Source organism: Geosmithia morbida (genome assembly GCF_012550715.1).
Source record: "Geosmithia morbida isolate 1262 chromosome Unknown scaffold_4, whole genome shotgun sequence".
NCBI lineage: Eukaryota > Fungi > Ascomycota > Sordariomycetes > Hypocreales > Bionectriaceae > Geosmithia > Geosmithia morbida.
Genome location: NW_023336191.1, coordinates 1,031,810 through 1,052,976, shown reverse-complemented (window position 1 = coordinate 1,052,976; position 21,167 = coordinate 1,031,810). Strand labels below are relative to the sequence as shown.

Below are 21,167 nucleotides of genomic sequence, written 5' to 3'. Positions count from 1 at the left end.
ACAGCCATACGGCGATCCCTGGCCTGGAACCTGGGAAGTGGTCTGCCATCCAAGAATAGAGGGCCGTTCTTGCTCTCTCCTGTGAGCGATCCTGTCATGGCGGCCACCGCTGCCGTCCCGTACTCCGCGTCACCTTCGGGCCAGCAGGAGGACAGCAACATTTCCAGCCCGTTGAGCGAAGTCGACGACAAGGACGCCAACGACGACGTCATGGACATGCATATAGATCCCAGAGACAAGGATGGGGTGAGGCCTGCTGCCGAGACCCCCCCGGACACCACGCACCACGATGACTCCGACTCGGAGAGCGTCCTGTCGGACGCCCGCTCAGTGGCCCACTCTGACGCTCACTCAGACGGCAATGACACCGAGGCCGAGACGGAACGATTGTACAACACGCCACATCACCAGAGGCAGAGGGACGTCATTTTCGAGAATGACGATGCTCCCGATTTCGAGCACACCCCTAGCAAGCTCCGCACGGCTGCCTTGGTCGACGACGACAATGACCTAGCCGACGAATCGATAACAGACGTTGGAGACGGTGCCCCGAACACTCCCTCCAAGTCTAGCAATGTGAACCACACACCCGGCGAGCAGCTGGAAAAGGGCGACGCAGCCAAGAATGATCTGCTTGATTCACAAGAGAGAAAGCGGAAGCGGTCACCAGCTGCTGACAGCTCCGACCCCGAGCAGCCCCTGCGGAAACGCACGGGTTCAGTTCACGACATTGCGGGGAATGCCGACACAGAAAACACCGCAGAAAAGGATCTCGAAGCGCCCCCCGCTGCTCATATCGATGGTGGCGGGGGCGCCTCCCCTAAGAAGCAGACTACCTCGGCCGACGAAGAATCCACAGAGCGCGAGACTCGCTCATCAAAGAAGGCCACCCGTAGGAGTATGAGGCGCAAGGGTAGTGCGGATGACCCTGACGAGGATACTCCCATTGGCCATGACGATGATGCAGCTGAGAATGATGCCCTGGATGAGCGCGATCGACTGCGAGACACGGCCGAAGCCGAGGCAGAGGAGGAAGCCGATGCTGCTGCAAAGAGTACAGAAGAAGGTATGCTCCCCTCCCTGCCTGCTGCGCACTATTCACGTTCTTCTTGGCTAACCAGTTCACCAGCCGAGAGGAAACAAGCTGCCTTCAAAGATTGGTCTCGAATTGAAGACATGTTTGGCATATTCCGGGATAGGTATGTCACCTGGTACTCTGCGCTATATCGCACTCCATGGCATCCAAATCACTGACATGGAATAAACCAAACGACAGACTTTATTCCGATCGACTCCAGCGTCTAGAGGAAGAAGAACGGTCGCTGCTGGCTGACGAGCCCACGCATCGCGAATACCTCAACATGAAGAAGTGTCTCGATGATCGACTCGAGAAGAAGCTTCGCGAAGTCGAGAATGAGTACGAGCTGCGCATGAAGGCACACCAACGACGATCGGTTGCGATCCATGCACAAATATGGAGCCAATACACCCAGGGCGCGCGCGAGAAGCGCGCATCTATCCTCGAGGCCCTCAACCGCGAATGGTACGACGTTCAGACCGCCCGCCGCAATGCCCACAGCGTTCCCGAACGCGGCCTTATCTTCCCCAAAGACCCGGCTCAGCGTATCAGGAATGCCGTCGCCTACAACACGGAAGTGTCCACACTAGCTGGCATCGCCAAGTACAAGGGCTTCCCCGCCGGACCTGACGTCAAAGGAGCCTCGCCATCCGAGCTCGCCGACGATTTTAGCATGATTGAGGTACGATGAACAAGAGACTTCCGTGAACCCCGACGACAACGATGACCCGGTGACGCTCATACGTGGAGTTAGCATTCACGACATACAAGACAAAGACCAACATGGCCGCCGCGAGAAGAGTACCAGACCCCTTCGTTCAACCGACTAGGACCTGCCGGAGAGCAATTTCTCAAAGAGACCCCATGGGCGAACCCGAACCACTCGTCGCACAAGATGCTGCTCCAAGAGATACCAAAATCGCAGTCTGCTGGTGACCCTACGGCTACTGCCGTGGACGTACCTCTGTCTCAGCAGCGCTCGCCCGCGACGTCGAGTCGACCGTCAGAATCGCCCGAGTTGACACGGGTCGCACTCAAGGCTGCAAGCTCCATTAAGCGGACCGGAAACTTGTCGAATCCAGGTCGTGAGTCCGAAACAGCAATAGCCTGAGTCGACTAATCGGCGAATACTAAATTGTGGTATATTACGTCCACCCGCAAGTTTTTTTTAATGATACCCAAAGTTCAAGGGTGGAATGATACAAAGAAAGAGTCGAGTATTATGGCATTATACACATATCATGGGCTACTGGGACAAGCTCCGCGTTTTCTCTTCTTGACTAGTTGGCAGTGCAGCAGTATCAATCCAACACATGTTTGAGCCAAAAAAAAATCGTGGGAGAGGTATTTATGTTACAACTTGCTTTCTGAGGAGTCTAGTGTTTTCTTTGTATATGTGTATTGTACATGCCCTCCTCCAGTCTTTATACTTCTCTAGGCCAGCCCTGCTGTTTCATACCTGGATAAGTAGTAGATTATATTTTTGTACATCAGTATACCGACAAGGACCGAGGGGAAAAATCAGGTGGAAGCGGTTTTTTTTCTTAGGTAGTGTATTTCCATTACAGCAGCATCAGGAGGCGAAGAAAGAAGACAGTTTCAACTCTGAACATTATTTTTCGACAACCCGATGGGAAGGGAGGTTCGATGGAGTACTCGTTTTCTTTTCGTGTCCCGTAAATAAGCCGGTTTACTTGGAAACACTCGGCGCGCGCGGCGTATCGGGAACCTTGACGTCGTCGAATTCATCCTGGCCGACCCTGGTCAGGGTGTAGGCGTCTGTTTTTTTCCCTTGTAAGCATATTGGATATCATAGGGATATGACTGATTCGTCTTGTTCTGGCAGGTTAGCTTCTTACAAACTGCAGAGACAAAGGCAAAGAGCCCGAGACCAGTGACGGCATTCTTGACGAGGTACGGCCTGCGGGCGCGGACGAGGGCAGCGCCCTGACGATACCGGCGATCGTAGTAGGTTGATTGAGAGCCAGCGCTGTAGATGGTCTGATTAGCAATTATTGCCAGGGTGGATGCTTTGGCTCTGGTTGAGCGAAGTTGGCATGGAGAGAAGCGAACCTAGCCATTGTGACGAAATGCCGGACGTAATATATAAGAAAACCTGGGCTGTGTTTGTCGGGGGTTATCGAAAGTGAAATGATAGAATTCCAATCGTAGTTATTCGGGGGGGGGGGGGGGGGGGGGGGGGTGACGACGAGGCAAAGTGAAGAAAGTCTGGGACGGATCTCGAGAAGGATCGGCATATTGCCGGCTAAATAAGGGTGTGAGTGACGTACCATTCTCCCCAAGTGACATAATTATGTAGGACAGCTAGTGGTAAGACATTTGCGGTGTGTTTTCATCGAGTATTTTTGACTAGTAATACAACGCGACAAAGAGCAGGTGCTAGGGAAGATAACCCGCGTCGTTCCTTTCCTTCCTTTGACAACTTTGGTGGATCCCCATCGGGTACGAGAGAAAGAAAGTGAACCCCAGCCGACGAAGAAGAAAAAAATACCAGACTTGTGCAACGCCGATGCTTCAGAATTTCCATTTCAATCGGCACACGAAACAGCGAAAGAAATTTCACACATCGAAGTGACGAGGCATGACGAGCGCGACGGTGAATTCTTGAGGTAGATTGGCCATCCGAATCCATTCAACGCCTGGTTGCGTGTTGGAGCCAGCTTCATCGAATCGCGAACCAGACGACGACGTACTTATCTCGACGAGGAAGAAACAAAAACTAAATAGACATTCCGGATCTAGAAAAAAAATACAAGAGTCGTGGAAGCTCTAGCCCATCATCATCATGGCTAATAGTGCCGCCGCTGCTCCAACGTTGTCGGTGCCGGAGCAGATCCGCCAGCTCAATGACGCACGCAAGCTGGTCCTAGGCGACATACAGTACTACCCCAGCGTCGTCAGGGGCATCGTCCCCATCATCAAGCCGACTGCCTCGACAGAGCTGAGGAGATGGGGCGCCAACTTTCTGGCCGAAGCGTTTGCGACGCCTCTGTTGCCGAATGGCGAGAAGGAGACGATGCAGCCCTACGTGCTCGAGCTGCTCGAGTCCATGATCAACAATGAACACGAGGATCCCCAGGTGCTCAGGAGTGTCATCCAAACTGCAGCTAGCATTTATCCGCTCGCTCTGAGATGGACGTATGTTTCATTTCTCCTTCCTGATCTAGGTCCTTCTTTTCTTTGAACCGCAAGTCATACTTACCATTTTTCTTCCTCTATAGGATTAACAATGCCTACGATACCATCACTTGGGAGCGCGTCAAAGCTATCAAGCAGCGCATATTTCACATATGGGACACGACCGTGCCGTCAGTCAGGATATGCTGCATCAAGTTTGCGCAGCGAGTGGTACTGGCGCAGACCATGGCATCGGGCGCTGAGCATAGAGTATGTCGAAGATTCTCAGAACGGATCTGTATGCTAGCTGTGTGTGTGTGTGTGTGTGTGTGCGTATGTATGTGTACTGACTCTATTCCCAGTACGGAGGTGCTCTTGATGTTTCCCTGGACAAAATCCCACCTAACCACCAATCATTGGAACCCCAGCAACTCGAGGCCGAAGGCATGGGTTTGCTAGATCGCATGCTCAGAGTCTTGCATGAGAGCGGGTAAGTGTATTCTTCTTTAGATCGGTGGTGAGGACCAATGGTTCTAACTGAAAGCAGTGATGCTCTCATTGTGGATGCGACACTCAACTGCCTGTCTATCCTGGCGCGTACTCGACCGGCCACTTCGTCACGCATCCTCAACGCCCTCATCAACTTCGATCCCCTTAGGCTGGTGGCCACCTCGCCGCTGACTCCCAAGGCCAAGATCACTATCCGGTCCATGGAGAAGACGGCAAGGATACTACTGATGCACCTCGGCAAGCGGGACCACCAGAACCCCCTGGTGCCAAGGATACAGCAGTACATTGAGCGCACCATGCGCGCGGTGGCCGAGGCCCTAGACGGGAGCGGCAAAAAGAGGTCCCTGGAAGGAGGCCAGCAACAGGAGGCGTACGACGCCAAGCGCCAGCGCATCGACCCGGCCCAGATTCAGATCCTCCCCCTGGGACCCGGCCCGCACTCCTTAGCCGACGTTTTCTCCCTAGCCGATGCCGGCGCCCTCAAGTCGTTCGACCTCTCCCAGGTTCCCGGACCGTTAGTTGCTAAGCTGGCAGTAAACACGTTGGCCAGGATCGACACGCAGCTTCTTTCGCGAGCCATTGAGGCTGTACGCGACCGCCTGGAAACGTTGAGAAACGCGCCCATTCCCGAGCTGGACCCTAACACGGCGCCACTGGGCGTCGACGAAGATGACGATGACTACGAGCCCGACTTCTTCCTGGCTGAGGACACGGAACAAATCCTCAACAAGCTCGACAATGACGCCACAGCACAGCCGCCGCCACCGGGACCCACTGAGGGAGCAATACCTTCAGCGCTCGATGACGCCCTAGGTCTGCGAGCCTTCAGTCTGCCCGCACCCCAGCCGCTAACACCCGAGCTGGCGCTCAGTGCGGGAAACGGTGTAGTCGCGAGGGTTCTGGGGATGTCCAAAACAGCCGAGGAGTCAAGGAAGGAGAAAGCTGGCTTCACGCGTCTGGCTGCCAGCTCAGGATCGCGAGAGTCGTGGATGACTATCCTGACGCGGCTGGCCACTCGGTCGACGACGGGGCTCGAAGGGGAAAAAGGCACCCACAAAGAGGGCGATAACGAAGAGGAGGATGAGCAGAAGAGCTCGTCTACCATCAACACGCCCACGACCCTCTCCGACTCGATCCGAAACGTGCTCTATAATTACGTCATGGAAGACTTCCGTAAACACTTTGACGTGGCCGTCTCGTGGCTCTGCGAGGAGTGGTACAACGATAAGATGCAGGGCGAAGCGGGCGGAGACGGCTCGCGCCACTATGAGCAGTGGACGCTCCGTCTCCTCGACGGATTCCTCCCCTACCTTCACCCGCAAGATAAGGTGTTGACGCGATTCCTCAGCGAGATCCCCGAGCTCAACCGGGCGATACTCTCGCGCGTGAAAACTATGTGCAAGGACCCCAGTGTCGTACAGCTGGCTCTGACTAGTCTTCTGTATCTGGTGATCATGAGACCGCCTATCAAGGAGGCGACGCTGGATACGGTGCAAGATATTTGGAACGAATGTGAGTACCTCTGCTTTCCCTTCCCGACCCCCCATCGGCCCCCCTCCCCTTCTGCTCCACCTCTTTCAGCGGTGTGAATATGTAGTATATAGAGAGCTCGACTGACAAAGACAATAATTCAGACGAAGAGGCACGCCCGATCGCAGCCAAGTATCTTGCCAAATACCGACCGGGATTCTTGGAGGCAGCAATGACAGACGGGACAGGAGATGATGGCACACCGGCTACGTCAACGGCTATAGCGACGTGAACGAGATACCCAGGAGGATGGATGTACTATTACCACCGCTACTACGACGTAGTATTGCTGCAACAGGTTATGATCGACTGCCACGACGAGTGAAAGATTTGGTAGTAATAATGGCATTGTAACATGAATGAAGAAACTAGTCCATCCAGTCTATAGATGATTAATTAAGGAAAGGGAAAGAAGAGGACAAAACGAGGATATGCGGATTATTACATCAACCAGACGTTGGCGTTGAGTGTTGGTAACTCGATGCCTACTACTACCTATAATCGATAATACATGTAATTGCTTGTACAAGCATTAGCGAACGTCGCATAATGGTTATTCCGGTCCGGATATAAGCCTCAGGCCTCTGGGTAAACATCAGATCAGGTATATCTAAGGCCTCATCCTCCCCCGGGTAGATAGAACAAGTAAGATCAATACAACTGCCGCGGCCCTTCCTTTGAAGGGACTAACACAACCGTATCATCTACAACAACTACGCACGCGTGTGAGAACATGACCGACAGTAACACTGGCAATAATAATATACGACTCAGAGTATACTGCGACAATTGACATACACTGCGACCACATCTGGAGTCAAATGTCAAATGAGGGGAGTAGAAGGTATTTTTTTTTTTTTTTGGGGGGGGGGGGGGATAAACAATGATAATGATGGTAAAAACACAAGATATACGGAACAAGAGGAAAATTATGCTACCTGTACTCCCGCAATGTTGACACTCTGTTACACGATTGTGAACGCGTTGCTGAGGTAGTGGGAGGGAGGAGGGTTTGTGCATGACGCCAAAGGCCCTTGCATTCAAAGATGCATAAACTTGGTACACCACGGAGTATTGATACTATACGAACTTTTATTAGTAGACGGTGATCAGTCAGTCTCATTGCTTTTGTCACGACCGGGCGGTGGCCATGAACCGAGTGAGAGACGCTCCCTTTCTTCCCTTTCTTCTCTTTCTCTCTTTCTCTCCTTCTCTCTTTCTATCTATCTTTCTCTCTTTTTCTCCTGTTTTCTTCTCCTCTGTCTCCGAATCCTGCGTTTTTGCTCTTGGATCCTTCTTCCAACGCATTCAACTTTGTCGATACTCGGCTGCAACGTCAATCTACTCATATGGAAGCGGTTGGCACGATACATGCACCGCATTATTATTATTACTTGATCATCGAAGGCACAAGGGGGGAGGGGGGAGCCGTTTGCACACGTCACAGGGACCCAGGAATCGATAAACAAGGAAGGGCCAAGGGTGTTCCGCGCCTTGTAATCTTGGTCATCCCGACATTTCATTCATCCCGTTTATTACAATTTTATTTTGATCCTTTTTCTGCCCCTTCTCTCTCTCTTTTCGAGTTGCTATTTTTGCTCTTCTTTTTTTGTGTCTTCAAGAATCCTCTCTTTCTCTCTTGATTCTGTTTTTTTTTCCTATAAAAAAAGAAGAAACAAAAGAAGTAAAAACTATTCCCAAGACTCCCTCTTTTGTCCTTCGGAACAGTTGTAACCGCGCCGTTATCTTTTTTTCGTTCAGGGACCAACGAAGAGAAGGGAGGAGAGGAAAAGAGAGAAAAGAGAGCCCACCCACCTACCCGCCAATAATGGCCCGAAATCGTCTACTAAAGAAGGCCTTTAATGTTCACCAAGACTCTTCCCAAGGTACCTACATACATATCTCTCCGACTCCACTACCCAGAGGCTTAGATCCGTTCTGGCGCACGATTCCTCCCCTTCCCCTTCTTTTTTTTCTTTCTCTTCTCGAACCCGTCTCAACTGCTGACAGTCTTGTTCTCTGTTATCTGTTGTTGTTGGTAATAAAGCGGCCTCGAAACGAGACGCTCCAAAGTCAGTACCAGATGAGCCGCCGGCAGGGGTAAACACATTGGCACCCGCGTCGTCCGGATCTATCAACAGCATGAACAGCCAGACCACGACAACACCCAAGACGACAATAGCGAGGACGAGCACCATACGAAGCGTACCGAGCAACGAAGGGTCCGACACAAGTCTAGCGAGCAAGAACAGCGTCGTGTCGAGTAGCGGACAGAGCAGTATGGCAGCAGCAGCAGCAGCAGCAGCAGCAACTGCAGAAGCATCAACAGAAGAAGGAGACACCATGGGAGCCCACCACGACAACGGAGACACGACGAGGGCGGCGGAGGGGGACGATCACACAGAGCCACCGATAGCCAAGACACCGCCTCCGAGACGCAACGGTCCGGCAGCAGCAGGAGGCGTGCGGGTGGTCGAGATGTCGCCGGTAGAGCCGCAGGAGCAGGACTCGCCGACGGACGGCGGCGGCAACGGGGACGGCGCAGACGGCCGCTGGGACTCGACCATCGGCAAGGCGGGGCTGGGCAAGACGGGTCGGGTCATCAACAAGCTGGTAAGCGACAACGACGCGCTGAAGCGTGACATCAAGATCGAGCGGCTGCGGGCGGAGGAGTCGAAGCTGGCGGCCAAGCTGGTGGAGGACAAGATGGAGCGCATCGTGAGCGACTACGAGAGCCGGCTGCTCGAGGCGAGCGTGACCAAGACGCTGCTGGCGCGCAAGGAGCGGCAGGTCGAGAGCCTGCAGGCGGCCCTGGAGCTGGAAAAGAACCGGGCCGAGGCGGCCATTGAGCGCGAGCGCAGCTGGAGGCGCGAGCTTGAGAGGACGCAGCGCGACACCACCGCCCAGGTCGAGGAGGCAACCGCCCACTCCCAGCTGATGGAAGGCAGGTACAACGCCATCTCGTCGCACTGGCGCTCCCAAGGCGACGAGGTCAACAGGGCCATCGCCGAGCACCGCCAGGAGATCTACACGCTCGTCAGGGAGCGCCAGGACGACGACGCAAAGATCCAGACCCTCCGCGACCTGTGCGACCAGCAAGACAACAATATCAAGCTCATCCTGCAGGAGAAGGAAGAAATCGCCCGCAAGTTTGCGCAGTACAAGCAGACTCAGGACGACGACCTGCGCCACATACGCTCCAACGCGGCCGAGACCGAGGCCGAGCAGCAGAAGCTGCTCGACGACGCCAGAGAGGCTCTGCACAAGCTCAGGTGGGCTTTGAACGTGAAGCAGAATGTCAAGGGGGCACAATAGCCGCCCTCTTTCTCTCTGTGTGCGCCACGTCTATACACTCTCCCCTTCTTTAATTGTCCCGATACCACCCCCCCACAACAACCAAACAAGCATACCTTGGATTCCCCCACGAGACTACCGTGGACTTATCAAGCACCACGCTATCCTTCCTTTCTTTCTATATAGATCCTATCTCCTCTAATGCTGGCTTGAAAAAGGAATGGAAAAGAGGGGGCGTTATCTTCCCCCACCACAACCACCACCACCAAAACGGCATGACAGGCACGACACTCGGATGACGATACCATGCATCTTGTTCATATTTTACTCTTCTTGTTTCATCCTTCCAGCGCTTGATTAGAACCAAGCCTTCCTCTTTTTCTCATACATATTCTATTTTTTTTTCTTACGCAGCATTGTTCATGTATGCTTGTAAAAAGCTGTCTCCTCGATGAGAAAAAGAGGAGATTGTATATTCCCTTTTTAATTTCTTAATATTTGTTCTTTTCGAGATGGAGCTTCCAGGCATGTCGGGTGTAAACCTGCTGGGGAAACGGTAACGAGGCGTAAAAATGGGATTTTGAATTCTTTTATATTGGACTACCTTTTTCTTATTCGGTTCCTTCATTGAGTGTGTGGCTCAGGGTGAGTGTGAAGTGAACAGCAGTCAAAAAATCGGATGCCAGCATAGGCGTGACTGTTTGTCAATAGAGCAAGAAGAGCGTTGTTTCCTGCATCAAGATGGGAAGACGACAAGTCTATATCTTTCAATCACTGGGCACGAGGCACCCCATAACACTTTGATGGGCATTGTATCAATTATCATTGGTAATGAATCACTGCTGGTATTGAGAGAACAGCATGATACACGAGGATATATATCTATCTATATATATATATATATATAGATATATAGACGTATGTATGTATGCATCATATACCGCTCTGACTATCAGGCGCTGAATACTAATATCTCCTATTGAGAGTTCTGACGCTGATTGTCTGATTGCTGTAACACAAAATATCGGCTGTCCGCAGCTGACGAACAGCCTACGACCCAAGGTGAGCTCTCACCTTCCTTTTCAACTTTCCCTAATACATCTTCCTTTGATTTCCTTCCTTTGACTCCTTCTTTCTTTCCTCTATTCCTCACTTCTCCGACTTTGCATATTTTGCGTAGAAATTCACCTGCCTCGTTTTCCGCTTGCCTTCTTTCCTTCTTAGAATTCAGGGACCCATCTAAATCTCATCCCAGGCCTCATCCACCTCCGTATTCTTTTCTGGTAGATGACTTGATCGCAACCGACTATCGTACAGTAATTCATGTACGTCTCTTCCCTGCCAGACGAGAGGATCCCCTGACGCTGTGCTTCTCACACCAGCCATCAGGACCGCTACCTTCACCATTGATTCTAAGCCACGCCTCCTCCTCCTCATCTCCGATCATGTCCCGACCCGAAGCGTTGCGCTACGAGGAATACTTCATATGCTGTAACCCCCCACTGACTCCCAGGGGAGTGGGTGAGGTCGTCACAAAGTCCCGAGATCACCTTGACGTAAGTCATCGTCATGACCACCTGCCAATTCTCTGCATGCGAGAGTTCGCCTGTCCGGTAGGGTACTGACGGTCTACGCTTGCAAGATAGGGGCTCCTTGAGATTCTGTACGAGCCCGGAGGTCCATGGTTCAAGCTCATTTCAGATAAGGCGGCTCGCCTAGACATCACATACTTCATCGAAGATCTCGTCGCGGACATTGCTCAGAATGAGGTCAACATCGCCACCGTCGATCCCAAGAGCGTTCAAGGCTCCCCCCTCCAGCAGAGCCGGAAGCGCTCCGACGTTGAAATCATGGCCGACGCCCCGCGAATGCTCCCATGGAGCACCTACAAGAACTCTCCTCCAGACATCCAGCTTTATGAAGCGTTCACCTGGCCCGAAGAGATCTCAACAGCGCCCTACAGGCTCATCTGGCGGAAACTGGAGCAGTATCCGCAGTTGAACCACCTTGATGAACTGCTCGCAAAGGCGGCCGAGACTTGGATGGCCCTTGAAGTTCCTCGGAACTTGGAAGATGCCGAAGAGTCATTGGGTTGCAATGCCGTATGGAATCTGAAGAACACGGTCCTGTATATGTCCAGTTATGATAGCATGGACGCTGTCACGAACGCTGCTGAAAAACTTGACCTTGTCCTCAAGGTCCTGGTGAGAACATTTTCACAACGTCCTGGTATGCAAGTCAAGCCTAATCATGTTTACCATCAGTTCTCAGACGAGAGCTATCCTTTCACACGCCACGTCATAATCGCGGATGGAGCCCCCAAGTTGGGATACAGGTGGATCTCTCACATGGGTCTGGCGGGCAGGATACACCATTCCTTGGACCGGGAAGTTCCCATTGACATCACCAAGACCGTCGTTCTCCGAACGGCCGAAGAGACAGAGAAAGATCACTGGGTCATTGACAAAACGTCCTATCCGTACAGGAATCAGGAGGATGGGGAACCATCGCCCGGCTTCGATGCTTTCTCTGCATTCACCTACCCAGCCAGGAAATGCGAGAAGCCTCGCATCACAGACATCTTCATAAAACCCCCTCCGACAGGCCCCCGTGGAAAGAGGCCACAGGGGCCCACGCTCCCTTCGAGGCACCTTACCAACAGACACCCGCGTAACCCCAACGCTGTCTCGTCCAGGCAGTCTATCGTGGCGAGTGTTAGACACAGAGGCCAGGTTGACCCTGTCATCAAGACCTGGGCGGAAAATGTCAGCAGGGCCACGGCCAGGCTCCATCAGAAGGCTCCCTCTATCCACTCCAACATGGATGAAGGACAAGCATCAGAATACGTCACTTCCCATGCCTCTGAGAAGTCCAACATGGAGCTCCAGGTCCCCAACACCTTGATCGAGGCCGACGTGTTCGCTGGAATTGAACAGGACGTCTGTCGAGGAGTGTCTTCCCCTGATCTTCTCGACACACTGTCACCGAGAGACGGAGGAGCCCTGTCCAGATACGTGGTCATGGATCCCGGCCAAGGCGTTTCCAGTGAAGCCTCGGAAGTCGGTCCATCAAGTGAAGAGTCTGATCTTATTGATTTCAGCAACGAATCGGATACGGTTGAATTCGAGACTAGGTCCGCGTCACCTAGAGGCAAGCACGTCACCAAAGCGCCCATAGAGACCGTTGACGATGCGACTGAGCATCCCGCCATCTTTGGAATCGAGGAATTGCCTCCGAAAGATGTTCGCCGAACCATGGGTCAAAGGGCAGGCTCCAAAACCATCAATCCCACCAAGAAGACCAAGAAGAATGCTCCCTCTGAGTCTACGCAGAACAGGGCCCATAACGCCGGCGATCGAAATTCGGGCAAGGTTATGAACTGGAGTGGACTGTTCAAGGGCGGTGGAACGTCAAGCCCTGGAACGAGGCCTTGCAGAGACACCCTGCAGTCTGATCCCAAGGGTCCCGGGGCGTCACCTGGTCCTCCAGCCGACCCATCGTCCCCCCCCCAGGCAATTTCGGGCAGCCTAGCAGCCATGCTGGAAACTTTGCGAGTCGTCCCAGGTAAAGTAAGCCTGGAGTTGAAGCTTGGCCTGATCTACGTCCAGAACCTTTCGGAATGTAACGTCACCACGAATGGCACGAGCCCGCTCTGGGGCCTTCAGACGATTGAGGAAGCTCTCAATGTGGCCATCGGCAAAGATGGCATCGGCTTTGAGGATATCCTCTCTTCACGCGGGGAGGACGCAAACGCGCTGGCTAGGATGCCTTCACACGGTGACTTTGGCTGGGAGACGCCCGAGGTCACTGCGCATTACGAGATCACGTTTCGCCGTCCTACACGGTTTAGGGTGGTGGTCAACGCGACATCATTTGAGCACGAGTGCCTCGGCTTGGGCGAAGAGGTGTCGAGCATCTATGTCCACTGTCCCCGCCATGTGATGGACATGGTATTCTGTGCTTCACGGGCTTCCCTGAGCAGTCTTCCGGCCGAGTGCCGCAAGATCTCCAAGGACCTGGTTTCGTCTCTCTCGATCTCGTAAGACCAAGTCATCATCCTGCCTAACTGGTGGTTACGAGCGCTTACGTGTGCTGCGCTTACGTATGCTGACGATGTGCACAGAACAGACGACGCAGGTGACATAACGGTCGAAGCAACCCTCTCGAGGGCGTTGGCAACGGCGATTGAGAGCGCTGAAATCGTTCATCTTGCGCGGTACCGGAGTAAGCGGCACAAGGACTGCTTTCTCAATATCAAGATGACGCACCCGCTGGCTCAGGCCCTAAATATCCGCGGGGAGGCCGCTACATTTCGCTGGAAGACCTATGCCGTCGGGTCCTTCGACAAGGTCAAGGGCAGCCAGACGAGACCTCAAGAGTATTTCCGAGCGTCCCTGTCTTCGTGCCATGCGGAGAAGGCATTCCAGAATAACGCCAAACTTGAGTTTGGAAGAAAGGTGGACTGGAAAACGAACGATGTCCAGCGCGAGAGCTCCTTCCAGGAGCTGTACATGATCGGTATCAAAATGGTATCCGAGATGGACAATATCGGCATGACAAATGAGACTGGGATAGCTCCCAAGGCGCGGACACAAGGTCATGGCCAGAGTTGTGCGCCGAATTATTGGCCAGGGTCAGCGGTCTTTTGAGGACGGAAGAGGAAAGATGAGAAGGGCATTTCCGTAGTGGATCTAGGCGGGCGGGATTCAATACTGGGAAGACGGCCTGACGCTCTTTTTTAACCAAAATCTCGATCCATATTTTCTTCGTCCGATGACGATAGTTAGGTTGCAGTAATATAGGACGAGAATCAGACCAAGACTACATATATAACGTTATGGTGGGACTGAAAAATATAAGATGACGGGTGTGTGTGTGTGTGTATCTTATATGTCTGTGGTGTCCTCTATAAGGACATATCTATAGTATAGATACTGATAGGATCCTAGATCTACGATTATTCTCGTACTTCGTATAGAGAGGTAGGAGTATTGTATAGTTACTTATGCTCCCTGTCCAACCTCGTGACTTATCTCAACAGCTTTTCATTGTCATACTTTTTGCCGTCTTCTTGTTGGGCCCTTTGGGCAAACGTCACGCCCGCACGCCACCCGCGCCGCTTCACGCCCTAGCCCGCGATAGCGCTAGTAATGAGAAGACAGAGCCGTTCAAATCACGGGAGGCGACACGCTATTGTCCTATTCATATCTGTCATACTTTTCCGCCGTTGTACTGGTCGGGAAAGCAGAGCTCGTCCCGTGTGGTGATTTGGCAGGGACGGTGTCGGATCTGACACTGCGAACGTCAGGATCGACACAAGAGCAAGACCGTGTAAGAGGAACGGTGGATTGTCAACAGTGAGAAGGTATCAGGATATAGTCGGATGACACAATGTCTTTATGAGAACAAACACCACAAACACTTCTAACTTACATTTGAATAGTAGGTTAGGTGTTATGTGGTGTCAAGGTTTCTTGTCTTCCATTCTTGTTGTGGCGCGGGACTCGACGGTCTTATGGTCGAGTCCCGCTTACCTAAGCTATGGGATGATTTACTATGACAGAAATAGTGATTGTACGTGTTCCGTTTTATCAGGAAAAAGCTCTGATCGGACCGGAATAACATCTTCCGGTGGCTTTTTCAGCTGTTTGACCCGACAGATTAGAGGAATCAGAAAGCGGGTTCCCCGAGTGCGACACACGAATTACAGTAATCCACATATGAAGCAGGGGTCAGAAAAGGGGGGGGGGTGGTTTGAATCTTACGTCGAAATCCTAGACATGACAGATAGCGATATGATGAATGCTATTTTTCTCCCCTCTTCTCTGTCTGTTTTCTGAAGCGTAGAGTGGAGAAGAACAGAGAGAAGAGTGGGATGTTGATCTCTCAGAAAGCATACATAACCAGTGAAAGTACAAGGAAGCGACCCCCCTTTTCCCGACACTATTCCACCCGGACCTGCCAAGAGCAGTCCGGCCCTGCTCTGGCAACCATGGGAGTCATGCTTGGCAGCGCAGCGGCAGCGGTAGCATGCCTGTCCGTGTACGCCTACCGGCTCAATAAGGTGCTGGCCTCTACCCCCCCTGAGGCGGGTCGGTACGCCATGCCCAGGCTGGCGGAAGAAGAGGCCCGCGCCGTGTACGAGCAGGTGGAGCGCGAAGGGCGGAACGGCGGCTACGACCGCGGAGACAGCGACGGCCACGGCTGCGCGAACCCTTTTAGGGCCCGGATTCAGGCCGGGATGCCTACCAGGCGGGACAGGAGGTACATCGTCGTTGGCGGGTCCGGCCTCGTGGGCGGCGAGATCGTCCTTGCTCTGCTGGGGAACGGGACGCCCGCCGAGGCGATCCGGATCGTCGACGTCAGGGAACCAATGAGGGATGAGTTTCGGAGGGGCAGCGGTGCGGCCTCGCGCGTACCAGTCTTCCTGGTCGATATCTCGTCTGAGAGGGCTGTCAGGGAGGCTTTCGAGGCGGAGTGGCCGGATGAGGAGGCTTTGGTGTCCTCAACGATACCAACGTCAACGTCAAGTTCAACTTCAACTTCAACAGCAGAAGCAGCAGGAAAGAGCGAGGCGAAGCTGGGGACAAAAGGTGAGGGGGGACCGAGGATAAGAGATCTTCCGCTTAGTGTCTTCCATACCGCCGCCGTCATACGCTGGGGAGAGAGGTCGAATCTGTTCTGGGACCGAATTGCGCGCGTCAACATTGCCGGCACGGCAAACGTCATCTCCGCCTCGCGCGCTGCCGGAGCGGGTATACTGATTTACACGTCCAGCGCGTCGGTGGAGAACAGGGAGGTCAACTGGTTCCCTGCCCCGTGGAGGCGGTACCCGACGAACTTTGTGCAGCACATCGACGGGTCAGCACCGGGCGGGTTCTCCACCGACGAGGGGGGGAAGAAGAGCGACAAGCCTGACGACCAGTATCCCACGACATATGCCAGGACCAAGGCGGTCGCGGAGAAGCTGGTGTGCGAAGCCGATGACTCACCCTCTGGATCCTCCTCTGGATCTAGGATGAGGACCGGGGCCATTCGACCCGGAAACGCCATATACGGACACATCAAGGACCCGGTAGTGGGCCAGATGCTCTCCCTGAGATGGGTGCCGAGCTTCAACGCGGCGTGGGTACAGAGCTGGGTGTCGAGCGCCAACGTGGCCCTGGCGCACGTGCAGCTTGAATCGGCCATGTTGGGTGAGCACGTCGACTCCGTGGCCGGCAGGCCATTCGTCGTGACGGATGACGGGCCCCCCATCATCTGCAGCGACTACTACGCCCTCCTCAGTGCCACGAGCCGGACGGGGTTCGAGGTCACGCGCCCGCCGCCGCTGCTGTTTCTGTCCATGTTCTACGTCATTGAGGCCTGGGCCATCCTGTCCACGCGGTTCCCTGGAACACTGGGCAGATTGCTGGGCGAGCCGGGACCTCCGATCGATGTGCTGCAACCGGGGACGGCTGCGGCGGCTATCAACTCGATCATTCACGACCACGAGGCGAGAATGCCGGTTGGCCAGGGAGGAATGGGCTATCGACCTGTCTGTACGACCGTTGAGGGGATCTGTGCCGTTGTTGCACAATGGAATCGGTTCGTTGACGAGGGCAAAGACAAGGACAAGGAATGATTAGTGTGGGGACCTGAGGATGACGAGTATGGATGTACGTGTACTGGTATATATGGCTTCAACGACATAATGGGATCGCACATGTTATGTACTACTATATGACTGTGTATCAGTGACTTGGGCATCTCTCCTCCCCCCTCCCCCCCCTCGATGTCGAGTATATCATGTCCTGAACCTCCCCTCTTTTCTTCACTTTCCTCATTGCCTACTCTTTACGAGTATTGCTTCCAGCCACCATGGGTTTGGGGATCCTAGAGCCCAAGGGCCTCATCACCAGTATACCAGGTGAGTGGGGAATCTTCACGAGACCCCTATTAAGGATGCAAGACTGATGCACGGACAGGCACGACGCGATTCTTTGACAACGATCCCGACGTCGAGCCTGTTCCAGACCTCAAGTTTGCCGATTGCAGTGGCAAGCAGTGCATTATCCTGGTCCGGACTCCCCACCACTTCGACGACTGGACTTCGAGACTAACCTGACGTTGCGTAGATCCCGCAACCATCCGACGACCCCAACGATCCGCTCAACTGGCCCCTGTGGAGGCGCGACACGGCCACCCTGACGCTGTGCTTCGTCGGCGCGCTAGCCACATCTCTCGGCCCCATCCTGGCAGCAAACACCATCACGGTAGCGGGGGAGCTGTCCCGCCCGCCGGGCGACGTGGTCGCCTTGACGGGGTGCTTCCTGCTAGGATCCGGGGCGGGAGCCGTCTTGGCTGTCCCCTCGGCGAGGACTTGGGGTAAGCGTCACATATTTCTGCTGGCGACGTGCGTCATCCTGGCATCGAGTATCTGGGCCGGTACTGCGGGTACGGACTATAAGAGCCTAGTTGCCGCGCGGGTAGTCCAGGGCGCCGGGGCCGCCCCCTTTGAGAGTCTGCTAGGCGCCGCAGTGGGGGACATGTACCACGTTCACCAGCGCGGTGTGCGGATGGCATGTGCCGGTCTGTCCGTGTCCGGGGCGGCATTCTCCACTCCCGTCATCGCCGGAGTCGTGACGCGTCGTCTCGGGTGGCAGTGGACGTTCCACATCGTGTCCATCCTCGCGGGTGCGGCGCTGCCTGCCGTGCTGTTCCTGTGTCCGGAGATGGCGTACGTTCGGGGAGAGGAACGGAGCAAGCCGTCCACTTCCTCGTCTGCAGACGGTTGTCGTCGGCACAAGACCTTCATCCAGTCTCTCGCCCCCTTTGACGGACGCAAGACGGAAAACGGCTGCTGGGCCCTCCTGCTCAGGCCGTTCGTGTTGTTGGCTAACCCGACGTTTGTATGGGTCTGCCTGATCCAGGGCACCACGGTGGGATGGACCGTCTTCGTCGCCGTCGTCCTGGCCACCATCTTCATCGGCCCGCCGTATCACTGGACAGAGGTGCAGGCGGGATACGCCTACGGGGGCGCGTTTGCCGGGGCTCTCGTCGGGTTCGCGGTCGCGGGTCTCTTGGCTGATGCTACGGTCCGGTGGCTCGCACGGCGCAACGGCGGACTGTACGAGCCTGAGTTTCGCATTGTTCTCGTCGGCCCCATGTTCGTCGCTGGCGGGGTTGGACTGTTTGGATTTGCCGTTACGGCGGGACAAGTGCTGAGTGGGAGGTATGCGTATATTGTGCCGCTTGTCTTTGTTGCCTTCGAGGTGGCTGGCATGGTTATTGGTGCCGTTGCTAGCTCCTTGTATATTATTGATGCAAACCGTGAGTACATTCGACGTCAAAATACCCACCCTTCCTTTCCCCCCGCTGCCGGAGAACCTGGGTAGCTGATGCGTAATAGGACATCTTGCCATCGAGGGATTCACCATCATGGTCGTCATCAAGAATATGCTCAGCTTCGGCCTCACCTTTAAAGCCTTTGAGTGGATCATGTCGGTGGGCATCAAGGAGACCGTGCTACCCATTGCGGGTGTTCAGGTGGCCATCTGCGCATTGAGTATTCCCATGTGTGAGTTGATGTGTGTCCCTTGGCCTTTCGCCCTTGGCTCATTTTACTGACCATGGCTTAAGACATTTTTGGGAAACGCTGTAGATCATTCTACCACCAACATGATCCCTTGGTTCTAGCTGGGCTTCGTTGAACCTAGTAAAACTTGGTGGGACGGACAGTACCAGCTGAGGTCACTCCCATGAGCTAGAGATATCTTTTCAGAAAAGGAGGGTTGGGGGGTTGGATGAAATGTAGTGGTTAACAGCAGCGGTTGAACATTCAATTGCTATTCACACAAGATAAACCACAGTGTGGTTTGCTAGGCCCAACCGTATCTTGGTATCAATCATGGCATTCATTCTTTCAACAATTTGGCTATGGACATATATAAAACCCTTTTCTCTTTCTTCTCTCTCCCTCCCTCCCTCTCTCTCTAGATTACGCCTTGGCCTCTCCAGCAGCCTGGCTGGACGCAGCACCAGCAGAGACAGCAGCCAGAGCTGACTTCCTGACGAGGGTGAAGCCGCCAATAAGCATGAAGGCGGCCTCGAGGCCCAGAACGACGGCAAGCGTTACGAGAGCGCCAATGACACCGGCAACAGGCTTGGAAATACCGTTGCTGCTACCGCCGGAACCAGAGCCGGACTCGTCGGAGGACGAGGAAGAGGCCAGCGAGGAGCACTGCCCGTCCGAGTTACCGCACTGCTTGCACCACTGCTCGTCCGAGGTGATGGAAAAATCGGACATGCCCTTCCTGAAGTCAGCCCAGGAGATCGTGGTCTCGGACTGGCCGAAGAGGGGGTACTCGGTGAGCTCGTTCTGAGCGGAGGTGCCGTTGGCGAATACGAAGCGCACGCTGATGTCGTCGGCGGTGGGATTTTCGGTAACGTTTGAGACGAGCTCGAAGGCCATAGAAGAGGCGTAGTCGACGATGGACTCGAAGGCGGAGTCGGCCTTCTGCAGCTGGGCGAGGCCGAAGAAGGACATGAAGGTGCCGTAGGAGCCGAACTGGACGTTGAAGGTGGCGGCATCGTCATCGCCGTCCACGACGGCCTGCAGGGCCTCGAGGATCTGGCCGCCCAGGACGGCGCCGGAGATGGCGCGCACGGCCTCGGACTCGTTGAAGGCCAGGTTCCACTGCTGGACGGAGGCGTAGCCGAAGAGGCGGCCCAGGGCGGCGTCGGTGAGCAGGTCGTCGTGGGCGACGGACGAATTGTGGATGGTGGCCACGTTGACGAGGTCATAGATGTCGTAGGCGTTCTCGAAGCTCATGTCGTCCTCGGAGAAAGTCGACGCCACCACCGGATGCAGGCTCTCGAAGAAGGACGCCGACTCGTCCCGGACACGCGCGTACAGCTCCGACGACAGGAAGCTGTTGGAGCTGATCTCCGCCTTGGAGCAGCCACTCGAGCCCTGCAGCCACGTGTTGCTCTCCGCCTTGGAGCCCGACGCCGCGTCCGAGGCCACCTCCACGGGTATGTACTGGTACCCGCCCAGCGGGCCCTCCACCGAGGTCCCGTTGGCGAGCTCCTCGCTGTGCCCCGTCGGCGGGTACAGACCCTGCATGAAGGTCAGGGCCGAGCCGTACAGGACCGCGTCGTCGGCCGACACCACCGACAGCTGCGAGAGCACAGCCACGTCCGAGCTGAGCCCCTGGATCTTCAGGTCCGACTGCGACGACACGTACCTGTCGTGGTAGTGCGCCCCCGACGCGTGCACCTGGTCCGCTCCCAGGGACGTTAGGTTCACCGGCTTCCAAGCCTTGGCCGTCCTATCGCCGTGGCGGTGGAAGATGTACACGCCTAGGACCTCTTCGGCCGCAGCGAGGGATGCCATGGCCGAGAAGCCCAGGAGGATATTTTGCAGAGTGGTACCGTACATGATTTCTTTTTCCTCTTTTTATGAGTTTAGACCTCACCAGTGAAGGATTCAACTCGAAAACAGGCGGAAAAGAAGATGAAACAGTAAGAGCTGAGGGGAGCGAAGTGTATGGGAGAGGGAGGAGGAGAGCGGAGGAGGGGTAAATCTAAGCGAGAAGAAGAGTGATAATGGTCCCCCGTTATCGCAACTTTTACA

General features: G+C 54.5%; 8 protein-coding genes across 8 annotated transcripts; 6 read left to right on the top strand and 2 right to left on the bottom strand.

Moving 5' to 3' along the window:
* Positions 1-96: 96 nt before the first annotated feature.
* GMORB2_5804 (Sds3-like) lies at positions 97-2,162 on the top strand (the record flags this gene model as incomplete). Its single annotated transcript, XM_035467774.1, has 3 exons — positions 97-1,199; positions 1,277-1,760; positions 1,833-2,162. Coding segments are annotated over 3 exons (1,917 nt in total), but the record flags the coding sequence as incomplete, so codon positions are not given.
* A 606-nt stretch (positions 2,163-2,768) lies between these two features.
* Positions 2,769-3,079, bottom strand: GMORB2_5803 (uncharacterized protein; the record flags this gene model as incomplete). The annotated part of the gene is made up of 2 exons (XM_035467773.1): positions 2,769-2,857; positions 2,938-3,079. Coding segments are annotated over 2 exons (231 nt in total), but the record flags the coding sequence as incomplete, so codon positions are not given.
* An 805-nt stretch (positions 3,080-3,884) lies between these two features.
* Positions 3,885-6,488, top strand: GMORB2_5802 (symplekin; the record flags this gene model as incomplete). Its single annotated transcript, XM_035467772.1, has 4 exons — positions 3,885-4,237; positions 4,321-4,431; positions 4,764-6,238; positions 6,361-6,488. 4 exons carry the CDS (start codon positions 3,885-3,887, stop codon positions 6,486-6,488), a joined length of 2,067 nt encoding a protein of 688 aa, XP_035322738.1.
* Positions 6,489-8,398: 1,910 nt separating this feature from the next.
* On the top strand, positions 8,399-9,571 carry GMORB2_5801 (Conserved hypothetical, protein; the record flags this gene model as incomplete). Its single annotated transcript, XM_035467771.1, has 1 exon — positions 8,399-9,571. One exon carries the CDS (start codon positions 8,399-8,401, stop codon positions 9,569-9,571), a length of 1,173 nt encoding a protein of 390 aa, XP_035322737.1.
* Positions 9,572-10,995: 1,424 nt separating this feature from the next.
* Positions 10,996-14,199, top strand: GMORB2_5800 (uncharacterized protein; the record flags this gene model as incomplete). Its single annotated transcript, XM_035467770.1, has 5 exons — positions 10,996-11,106; positions 11,197-11,754; positions 11,815-12,029; positions 12,213-13,589; positions 13,674-14,199. The coding sequence occupies 5 exons, from the start codon at positions 10,996-10,998 to the stop codon at positions 14,197-14,199; spliced, it is 2,787 nt and encodes a 928-aa protein (XP_035322736.1).
* A 1,343-nt stretch (positions 14,200-15,542) lies between these two features.
* Positions 15,543-17,174, top strand: GMORB2_5799 (Nucleoside-diphosphate-sugar epimerase; the record flags this gene model as incomplete). The annotated part of the gene is made up of 2 exons (XM_035467769.1): positions 15,543-16,075; positions 16,181-17,174. The coding sequence occupies 2 exons, from the start codon at positions 15,543-15,545 to the stop codon at positions 17,172-17,174; spliced, it is 1,527 nt and encodes a 508-aa protein (XP_035322735.1).
* Positions 17,175-17,410: 236 nt separating this feature from the next.
* On the top strand, positions 17,411-19,228 carry GMORB2_5798 (Sugar (and other) transporter; the record flags this gene model as incomplete). The annotated part of the gene is made up of 5 exons (XM_035467768.1): positions 17,411-17,459; positions 17,518-17,609; positions 17,668-18,862; positions 18,942-19,109; positions 19,194-19,228. 5 exons carry the CDS (start codon positions 17,411-17,413, stop codon positions 19,226-19,228), a joined length of 1,539 nt encoding a protein of 512 aa, XP_035322734.1.
* Positions 19,229-19,529: 301 nt separating this feature from the next.
* Positions 19,530-20,972, bottom strand: GMORB2_5797 (Pfam:Acid phosphat A; the record flags this gene model as incomplete). The annotated part of the gene is made up of 1 exon (XM_035467767.1): positions 19,530-20,972. The coding sequence occupies one exon, from the start codon at positions 20,970-20,972 to the stop codon at positions 19,530-19,532; it is 1,443 nt and encodes a 480-aa protein (XP_035322733.1).
* Between the last annotated feature and the right edge of the window lie 195 nt (positions 20,973-21,167).